This window comes from Anguilla anguilla, chromosome 3, assembly GCF_013347855.1.
Source record: "Anguilla anguilla isolate fAngAng1 chromosome 3, fAngAng1.pri, whole genome shotgun sequence".
NCBI lineage: Eukaryota > Metazoa > Chordata > Actinopteri > Anguilliformes > Anguillidae > Anguilla > Anguilla anguilla.
Genome location: NC_049203.1, coordinates 28440779 through 28452240, shown reverse-complemented (window position 1 = coordinate 28452240; position 11462 = coordinate 28440779). Strand labels below are relative to the sequence as shown.

Here is an 11462-nt window from a genome sequence, read left to right as displayed (position 1 = left end):
ACAAGTCTAGTTCCCTACCCACTGTGGTGTAATGCCTTGTGGTTGGAAAAGTGCTATGATTCTACCTTTTGGTAAGCCTGGCAAAGACCCAGCTAATGCAGGAAACTGCAGGCCTATAGGGTTGAAATCTCACTTGTGTAAATGGATGGAAAAGATAATTGTTCGTAGATTGTTATACTGTTTAGAACAAAGAGGATTGCTAAACTCATGTGAAAGTGGATTCCGCAAAGGTAGATCTACACTGGATGCTTTAGTGAAAGTTAGTAATGAGGCAGAAAAAGCAATTAGTATGAAAGAGGTCATGGCTATAGTGTATTTTGATATTGAGAAACCTTATGATTCCATGTGGAGAGAAGGACTATTGATTAAAATGCATAAAATGGGTATTGGCGGAAGGCTATACAACTGGGTCTTAGATTTCCTGTTTAGTCGGACATGCCGTGTTAAAGTTGGAGATGCTGTTTCAGATGATTTTGATATTGTAAATGGTATTCCACAAGGTAGTGCTATTAGCCCTATTCTGTTTAACATTATGATAAATGATATTTTTATGAATGTTGGTACAGATATTGGGTCATCGCTTTATGCAGATGATGGGGCTATATGGAAAAGAGGGAAAAATATTAGACATGTGACTAATAGCATTCAGGGTGCTATATTGAATGTTGAAAGATGGTCGTATGACTGGGGATTTAAGATGTCAGTTGCAAAGTCATGCTACATGTTCTTTACCAGAAAGAGAAGGATAAATAATATGCAGCTTAAATTGTATGGGCAATGTATGGAAAGGGTAACAGAGTTCAAATATCTAGGGTTATGGTTTGATGAGAAATGTATATGGAGAACTCATGTTAAACATATTGAAACAAAATGTAAAAAAGTACTGAATCTCATGAGATCATGTTCTGGTATTGAATGGGGAGCAGATAAACAATCATAACTGGACATCTATAGGGCCTTAATACGATCATGTATTGATTATGGGTGTATGGTGTATGGAGCAGCAGCCAAGAGTGTTTTGGGAAAATTAGACAGAATACAGTTCAGAGCTCTAAGACTTAGTGTTAGTGCAATTAAAACAACTCCTACTAATGCACTACTGGTGGAAACTGACGAATTGCCATTATATTTAAGATGTTCAAAGTTGTCATTGGCGTATTGGGTTAAGTTAAAGGGATCTGAAGATTAACAACCTACAACAAAGGTGCTGTGTGATTGTTGGGAATATTCACAATTTAAAGGTAAAGGATTTGGTTGGAATATTAATACAACAGCAAAAGAATATGGCTTAAATATATTAGAATATGGGCCAAATATTGTGTGGGGTAATGTTCCTCCATGGATATTACCAGTGCCCAATGTGGACTTGCAACTCGTGGAGCAGAAGAGAGAATGGATTGAAAGGGAAGTGGATAACATTGGATATTTGGTTCAAGATTATGTGAAGAGGAATTGTTATAACTGTATGCCAATATTTACTGATGGATCTAAAGATCCAGGGAGTGGATACCTGAGTTTGATGTAGTCACATGCGAAAGAATTAATGATAGATTATCTGTATTTACAGCAGAAATAGTTGCAATAATCTTAGGATTACAATGGGTAGAAGAGGTATGGCCTGAGAGAGTTGTCGTTTGTTCAGACTCTACTGCAGCTCTTAATAGTTTGAATTCAAAAGAAACAATAAGAGATTATTTATTGGTGGAAATATTTACGATAATGCTAAGAATACAAAGAGTTGGAATTGATGTACAATTTTGTTGGGTTCCTGCTCATGTTGGTGTGGAGGGTAATGAGAAACCAGATGAGACTGCAAAGAGAGTGTTGAAATTAAATAATGAAAGTTCCCTTTGGAAAAGGTGAGGCCAAATCATTAATAAGAAAGGCAGTGAGTGATTCGTGGCAGAAGAAGTGGGACATAGATATCAAAGGGAGACACTATTACAGTATACAGAAATCCATTAACATGAAGGCTTTCAAAGGGAAGTGCAGAAGAGAGGAAGTGTTTTTTTCAAGGTTAATATTTGGACATACTGGATTAAATTCAACTCTTTATTTAATGACAAAGTGTATTTCAGATAAATGTGATATTTGTAATGTTCCCGAAAATGTTGAGCATGTCATAATGAGATATACTAAATATAATTCAGAGAGGAGCACTTTACGTGATAAGATATATGAGCTAGAACGGGGATGGTATTTAGAAGGTATTCTAGGGACGGGAGAGAAAATGTGGGAGTGCTGAAAGGCTCTCTTTATTTTCCTTAAAGGCACAGGATTATATCGTAAAATATAGTTTTGTTTTTTTAAATGTAATCTGATGTAAAGCCCTGATGTTACACACTCCGGTACAGTAGGTGGCGGTATGCACCTATACATGTTTTATTACGATCCGCCATTAAATGAAGAAGAAGAAGAAGAAGAAGAAGAAGAAGAAGAAGAAGAAGAAGAAGAAGAAGAAGAAGAAGAAGAAGAAGAAGAAGAAGAAGAAGAAGAAGAAGAAGAAGATGATGATGATGATGATGATGATGATGATGATGATGATGATGATGATGATGATGATGATGATGATGATGATGATGATGATGATGATGATGATGATGATGATGATGATGAAGAAGAAGAAGAAGAAGAAGGAAGAGGGAAGGGAAAGGAAAGGAAAGGAAAAGAAAAGAAAAAAGATGCCTGACTCGAAGCTTGGGGCTGTACAATCTGTCGCACAATCCAGACCAGATCTCGGGGAATTACCTTTCACAGGTAAGACTGAACAATTGTATTTGGCCATCATTATAACATTATGTTGAGAGCTAACTAGTTGAGTAGCATGTTCCTGCAGTAGCGGAGGCTGCAGTTTCAGGACCGCATTTGCAGGAACCTGGAGTAGGACAATGCCACCTACTACTATAGCTAAAATTACCAACGATTTTTTAAAAAGCTGGCTGTTTGGATAACGTTAGCTAACTGTCTTTACCGAGCATGTTAGCTAGCTAGATATATAATGTAGAGTTAGGTTAGCTACCTAGCTCTCAATGGCTCACTTTATTTTAACAGCTCGGTTTATTTTTAGTTTCTATAGCACTAACATTAACTAGTTAGCTAGCTAAAATGACCAACAATTTTTAAAAACTAACATTAGCTGTTTGGATAATTCACTTAATCCAGCAAGGTAGACTATCTTGAAGTCAGTGTCTTGTTCTCCTGCATTTTCTCTCCCGCTCAAAACCCATTTTAACTGTGCGGTAACGTAAAATTTTCCCGACCGTGAAAACTGCCTGACTTTTTTACATTTTGGACAGGTCGGGAAAAATGTTATGACAGCGTTAGCTAGGTTAGTACTACATAGATAACGTTACCGGTAATGTTATGTCATTAATGTGTTAGAGTGATGTATTTTCTAGATTACCGCAAAAAGAGCTATGCTTTTACTAATAACTAGTTGGCCACCAGAGTCAGACTTAATAGCTAACGTTAGCGATAACGCTAGCTAGCTATGAAAGCTGAGACTTATAAGAAATCATGTAAACTAAATTGCCCATAATCGAGATTTTCATCTATACTGGCGTTTTTCTCCAAATCGACTTTTTATGACAAGCTTCTCGTTTCGGCTGAGCGACAGACATGCTATGAATCTGATTGCAGGTAGTTGGCTAGCTAACTTTTCTCAGACTGAAGGTTTCCCAAAGAGAAAGAGTTGAGGAGGCAGTGGGAAGTAGTTGTAAGAAGGGAAGGCTTTTCCGCCAGTGAGTCGTCCCTGCTCTGCAGTGAGCACTTCAAGCCGGAGGACTTTGACAGGACAGGACAGATCATCCTGTCAGGATTACAGATGGAACTAAACCATCTGTCTTCAGTTTCCCGACTCATCTCAAAAGAGTAGGTGTATCACAAGGCTATAAGCATTTGATAGCTAGTCAATGTCACACTGCTGAAAATGTTTTTTTGGGGTTTTTTTTTGTTTGTTTGCTCTGAATGTTTAGGAATAAATGATGTATTGTGTATGTATTACACTGTGAGATACTTAAACCAGTTCAAGTTGTTTTTAAGTATTTTTTTTCTTCCACTTTAGCCAGTGGCAACCAGGACAACGCAAGCCTCAAGGAAGGCTGAAGAGAGCCTATCAGCAGACTGTTCTCTTCATTTCCAAGAGACTGAACCTCTGCCTAATGTGAGTATTTGTACTAGCTATGCTCTCTCTCTCTCTGCCACTCTTTTCAGACACACTCACGTATGCACAAGCACACATTGAAACATGCTGTTGTTGAATATGCTTCACACACACACACACACACTCAAACCCACGGTGCTGGCAGTGGGATTGAGGGGTGATGAGATTAAGAATGCAGGCCAGTTGATAGTACATTGTACTAGCTATGCACCAAACAGCTGTGACTGAGGGATGTGATATAAACATTACTCAAAACATTTCCATCCTTCTTTCTACTAGGACCACTACTATGCATTGCCTGCACCTGTCACTGGTCAAAAGGCCAGACTCGGTGAAGCCTCGGCTAGGGTGTAGAGTCTGGAGCGAGAGATGAGGAACGCAAAGGACCGAGAACGGAGGGCAAAGAACACAATGCATGATCTTCTGGAGGATCTGAGGGGGAAGAATCTCATAAATGAAGAGCTGAAAGAAAGGCTCGATTTCAACTAAGGTAAAATGAAAATAAAACTTTGAACTTTATGTGTATCTTATGTTTACACTTTCCCATCTTTGTTAGGCTTCCTAGTTATTATTTCAAGGGCACTTACTAATTAGTCTGTGCTAACTGAATTTCAGAGTTTCTTCCATAGAGCTCCTGTCAAAACCGGACCACAAGTACACAAAAGACCAGAGGGAGTTTGCCCTCACTCTCCACCTACATGGTCCAAAAGCGTATAGCTATTTGAGAGAGTCTCTCCATCTTAACCTCCCACATCCACATACATTGCAGAAGGTATTCTTCATGTCATTTGATTGCACTTTAAAAAAATACTGGTTCAAATACAATAAATAGCTACTTTTCCATTTTACAGTTCTGTGGATGCCAAGCCTGGCCTCAACATGATGATGTTGGACATGTTTAAAAGAAGACGAGAGGACGACCCTGCTAAATGTGGATGTGTGACTCATGTTGGATCACATGGCTATCAAAAAACATGTCCAGTACAGTCCTCATACCCAGAAAATGTCTGGATTTGTGGACATGGGGGATGGAATGAATGAGACGGATGTTGCCACTGAGGCTCTTGTTTTTATGGTGGTTGGACTACAAGGCCATTGGAAGGCTTCAATTGCCTACTACCTGACCAAGTCTCTTAAATTACAGGGTGGCAACTCACCAAAAAAGCTGTGCAGAACAGTTTTGTTCCAAGGGTTTTAGCCATACACATATATATGTAGACGCCGCAGTGGCCGCTGGACCGTACGTCAACGTCGCTGCCATATTGTTAATGAAATTTCGATACGTCAGTCCGTTTCCAATATACAAAGGCCAAAAGGTGGCGCTACAGCAAGGACGTTTACATTTTAGCCTGTATGTCAGGAATTCTTAAAATTAATTGCCTCATGGCAAAATTTAATCTGAGAAAATAAACGGTTTGATGTATCCAACTTTCTTTGATAACTTTCGGGAAGCATGGTCTGTAGATGTTTCACACTGAATTTCAGAAGAATCTGACAAACGGTCTCGGATGAGATGATAAAAGTAGGTATTTCAGACAGTGTGAATAGGCAGGAAGACTAAGGTGTACGACATCACAATTGTTAGATATTTGTTAATAGTTATAATTCATTACCTTTATTATTCATATTTTTCTTAAGAAATGTTTACGTTGCTTGGAGCCTTGGCAATACAACAGTTTGAGTTCGTGAATTCGGTAGGTCCGATCAAGAATGCTCCGTGGTGCTGCGGGTTGACCCCACATCATGACATCCTGGAGGTCACCAGTTTTAATCCCTACATATGCTTGGCTTTCTGAACGAATTTTTGTTTTTTTGTTTTTTTAGAAAAGCATATGATTTTTTCAAATATCGTCAATTACCAATTTTGTTGCTCCTTTTTAAAAAAAAAATTGCATTCGTGTTTTTGTGCCTCATTCCCATTTCCATTGTGTGTTTCACAATAGGCAAAATTTGTCTTTATATTTTGAAATTAAATATGGCATGTGAAAAAGTATTTTTGTCTTGGTAAAATAAATAGACATACATAGTCTTTTTTGCTTAGAAAGGTTCCTAACTGAGTGAAATGACCCAGAAGTATCTAAGTGGTGGCCATGATAAGAGCTGTTCGAATTCTCTAAATGCTAAGGAAAGGTGGTTCAGTGCTTCCTATCTTATCTCTTTTTGCATAGGGCACACTGGATTGTCTTTTGCGAAAGGAAAGGAGATAATGCCATCCCACAATTCCTTACGGCAGCAACATTTAAAGCGAAGCACCATTTGGCCGTTCACGAAAACAAACGATCAACATGACTGAGTTGTGTGGTGGTTCTTAAGCTATTATATGCATAGGCTTATAATCAGATCATAATCAGCATATTAACCATAACACAGAAGTGTGTCTTTCAAGAAAAAGGGATATGAGACGTTTTTAGCCAGATTATGTTTTTAATTAAATATGTTTGAAACTTATGAATGATGATATGTACAGTAGTAAATGTGTAGGCCTAACATGTTATGCCTATCTTGCATTAAATTTAATGAATTATTTTCATACAATCGTACTAATTGGGATTCATGTTGATAAATATGAGTGGACAGGAGGGTGAGTGTGAACATTCTCAATGTGACAACCATTTCATTTCACTTTTGTGACTGGTAGCCTATATTCCTTTTTTATTTAAATTCCAACCTTGGTAATGAAGTGACATGGTAAGAACACATGGGGCGAAGTATCTAAGATGGGCTTTTAGTAGTCCATCTTCGGAACATTGTAGTTTTACCATGGCAGACCCACATCAGCACTGCGGTTGGGCTCCAGTATAGGTGTTTTCATATCCGGTTTCCATGTAAGTCTACGGTACAAATGCGGTCAAAATACAAAGTCAATAATTTTTTCTCACAAGAACATATAGTCACAATATGTGTATTTTATTCGTCTTATGCCTGTCCATGGGTCGATTTCATGATTTATTGTGTCATTTGGACACTTATAATATTTGTTGTGGACCAATGAGGTACAGTTTGCGTCACTTCCTGATTTGTGCAGAGGACTACGCTGCAGTAGGGGCTACAGTCTATGGTCACTGGGGTGCGAGGTGGCGCTTCTTGGCCTTGACATCGCGGCTCCGACTCATCGTCCACAGTCCAGCTGTGCGAAATCAGAAAATGCAGCATCCCATTTCCTAGTGATTTCATTATGGCGTGTGCTATTTACAGCTGCACTAGACGACCATAAAATAATCCTCCTCTGAAGTTTTCTCGGTAGCCATTTTACTATTTCCTTTAGTGTACTTTAACAAATAATTAGTTGACAGAAAGCATAATCAGCTTGCTATATTTGGTAGTCCAGTAGCCTATGCTAAAACAGTTCACAACTTTGGCTACCAAGCCATTTGACTAGCTAGCTAACCCTAACCGGCAAATACTCAATCTGTCAAACGTGTTTGACCGCTTGTCAGTCGTGTACATTTCGTAAATGTCTACCTGGACCGTGCTTCACGGATGTGACAAAACTACTATAATCCCGGTTTTGGGATGAACACTGCAAAATGTTCAGTTTCACGAAGCGAATTAAGAGTCTTAAGGTTTATTTGCTGGATAACATACAACACACGATGAAATCACACGCACAGAATTTAACGAAATTAACCATCGTAAGACTGGCATTTAGAACGGAACATGTTTTTAGCATTTAAGAGACCGTCAAGAGCATTTAAGCCAGTGGTTCTCAGAATCGGTCCTGGGGGCTCCTTGCATATATTGGCTTTTCTCCATTGGTTTTGATGATCTACAAGAAAGAAAAAAAAAATTATAAATTCAATGTACATTATTTTTGTCTTCATGCACCAGGTGGAAAACTTGCTCTACAAAGTGCGTTGCCATATTTACACGCTTGCAGATCAGTTATTAAAATACTTGGTAGATTTGTTCATCACCGCTGACAGTGTTAATTTTTATTTGTTTAAGTGACTTGCGAACGATCGGTCAGCTAGCGTCACCCAGCAAGTGAACACTACAAACAGCGATGGAGTAGCAGTTACTGGCTCATTAACTGACTGTGGCGAAAACCTACGGTGATAACTTGCTCTCTGATTGATTGACCATCACAGTGTAGTCGATGTTCTTCCCCTGTGGTTCATATTGCTAATGCGTAAGCTAACCACGGATAGCCTACCTAGCTCACTGGCAAGCTGATATGCTAGTTAAGCATATTCGTTTTGCTGAGAAACATAAATTGAAGATAACTGAACATAACTTTATTATTAATGTCATACATATAATGTGATTACATGACACAGTATCACGGACGGAAATTAAACTCCGTAATCATTTGATAATATATTTTAAAACATAACGGCAGACAATCAGCTTGCCTCGAGTTAGTTCTGCAATTGTTCGTTCAGGTTGATGGGCTTTTCCGCACCGGACTGTCAATCACATTGTAAAAATTACAGAACCACTTAACTCTATGGTTATGGCTCCAAATCGACAACATGGCCGCGCCCGCCATTCCCTTTTCCACCGCAGGGCCGAACGGTTCTGAGCACGGAGAGGAACGGTTCCAATGGTGTTTCCACTTGGAAATGGTTTGGCGCAGAACGCTTACAAACCGTGCCCAGCACGATATTTTCGGCACGGTTATGCCGCGTTTCCACCCAAAGTACCCAGAACTTTTAATCCCAGGAACTACTTTTCAAGGAACTAAAAAGTTCCTTCAGCCCATTGTTGTCTGATTTTCCACCGTGGTCGAAAGACCCGCAAAGATTAGGCAAATTAGTCCGCTGACGTATGAAAAAGCTACGTCGTCGTCAGTCCATCTGTCGTATGATTTCTTCTGTAGCTTAACTCCATACAACCGTGACCGAAGTACATTATTTTCAAATAACGGGACAGCCCAGAGGGGTGTATTCCACTTATACAACGGGTTACCAACAATGACTATATGGTTACTTTAGTAGGCTATGTATTGATTTTTATCGACTTAATCACCTGAAATTGAAATATTCTTCCGCGGCCGTTTGGGCATATTATTTTACCGTTGTCAAGCAGAACTCTCGTTGGTAGTTCGACTTGGACCGTTGTTATGCAACAAACAGGATATAACAGGCCAGTATACAAATTCTAGCTGTTTTATATATCCTCTCAAACACATTCACTATGTTTTTATGCTAACATTCACTTTCATGCCTTGACATCCGAGGCGACAGAATGCATTCACATTCCACAATAGCAGAAAACTTGCACACGTCGCAAGCAATTTGCGACTCTCGCCGTCATTTCCATATAATCGCAAAATGACAAGAATAATCGCAGAGAAAAACTGGCAGTTTGATAAAGCAAAAGGGACGATTACTAGAATTAACCTGTTATTTTACCCTGACAAAAAGTGCGAAAGGTGATTTTTTCCTGTTCGCTTTTACTGTATGGTCAATGTAAAATGCTAAAGCAAGAAAAGAAGAGCACACATGTTATAATCCTCAATCTTAATTTCTCATCTGTAGACGTTGGCAGGCTATAACAAAAAGTAGGCTACTGCGCCGCATAAGTTTGAATTCACGTTATTATTTTGAAAAGAAATCGGACTTGCGGCTGCAGATTTTTTAAAATGGCAGTTGAAATAAAATGCTGTGAGTACTCGACCAATCAGAAATGTTCGCATTTGCGCCCCACCCCAAAAGTTCTGGTACTCACGGAATGATGTGGACACTGGACACAGCTACCCAATGAGGATTTTCCTTCATCACGTACTACCCCCCGAGCAGGGACTTTTTGGGGTCCCTGGAACTTAATTTAGACCCTGGTCCCTGCGGTGGATTTCCTCAAAAGGTTCCTAGTTCCTGGGGAAAGTTCCTGCGGTGGAAACGCGGCTTTTGACAACCGTACTTAGTGCAGCAGAACCGTCCTGGTGGGTGGGCTTAATGACGTAGGTATTCACTTGATTTCACATTACGTCGGTTTTGTGACTCCGCATGTGGTCTCTTCACGTCTTCTTCCATAAGCTAGGTCGGTAGAGAAGCTAATATAAATGAAAAAGCAACTCAAAAATTGTATTCCGTCATAGCAACAAGATAAACCCGCCAACAATAGCCCTAAGATATGTCAATACAGCAGTGACAACGCTGCTCACTGAATAACGAAATAAACGAGACAAAGTTTTAAAAAATGATGCCATGTCATTCAACAGTCAATATCTGGGACTAAATATTGAATATATACATAACCTTACCATTGGTTTTACGTGGAGAGATGTCCCTTTTGAGACTGAGTGGTCATATAGTCTTGGACAATCCGTTTGTGAAATATACGCGCATTTGTGATGCCTGGGTACCTTCGTTTACGGCGTTGTCGCCCTTTTTAGTACAGTCCCAGCCAACATGTCTATGTGGGGCCCACGTGGGTTTTACCCAAGGTAGATGGGATTCATCTGGGCATGGGCTCAGAGTGGGCTTTATAATGGGCTGCTGTTGGGGCCCAGGTGGGCAACCCAGATTAATTCAGATGGGCTAGAAATGGGCCCATGTGAACAATCAACCACATGGGTACTGCATGGGTCCTAACTGGGCCCATCTTAATGGGGAAAAAGCCTCACCAACGCTTAGAATGGGGGCTAAATTAGCTGATATGGATCAAATTTGACTAATTGTTAATCAATGTTTTTTTTTTTAAGCAAAAAACTAGAATATTCAGTTTAAGGAATCCTCGCAGTGTAACACAATGAGATGAAAACTTGTCTGTTCATCATCTGAAAATATTTTGAAGTACAAATATTGTACTTGACACACATTCTCTATGTGATATGACAACAGTGCGTGTAAAATGTCAAGACAATTCAGTCTATTGTTCATGTGCTAGGCTACTGCCTATTGTCCTATTGAAATACATTAAAATGGCAGATGAAATCACACACACCCAAAATTGAATGAAAAATGTGGTACATCATGTTTTGTTTAATATATGATGTGCAAGTATGGTGTGCATACCAAAAAATAAGCTTCTGTGTTGAAAACTGTAAAAGTGTGTGTTCCGCAACAGACGTATTACGGTGAAGCCACACTATACGCAGTCCCACCGCACGGCAACCCCGCAAGGCATGTTGGGATTGCCGGCAGGCCGCGGGGAGATGTCCAAAGTTCAACTTTGACCCCCTCGCCGCGTTGCGGTAACCAATCTGATTTGATCTAATGATCCGTCAAGTAAATTGTCCCCATTTTTTTCTAATTTTAGTTCCACATTCTATTGTTCCACATTTTTTTTTAAATGGAAGACTCACTCATAATTGCCGTGTCTGTATGATCCTGCGCTGCCCTCCTACAGAGACACC

The 11462-nt window shown here is 39.6% G+C and overlaps 1 protein-coding gene across 1 annotated transcript; it reads left to right on the top strand.

The window, feature by feature from the left end:
* The first annotated feature begins 1598 nt into the window (after nt 1–1598).
* Nucleotides 1599–5980, top strand: LOC118222728 (THAP domain-containing protein 2-like). Its single transcript, XM_035408514.1, is given in 8 exon segments — nt 1599–1611; nt 2697–2757; nt 3673–3805; nt 3808–3870; nt 4064–4162; nt 4442–4652; nt 4792–4934; nt 5014–5980. Coding segments are annotated over 6 exon segments (579 nt in total). The 3' UTR covers nt 4652; nt 4792–4934; nt 5014–5980.
* Nucleotides 5981–11462: the final 5482 nt, after the last annotated feature.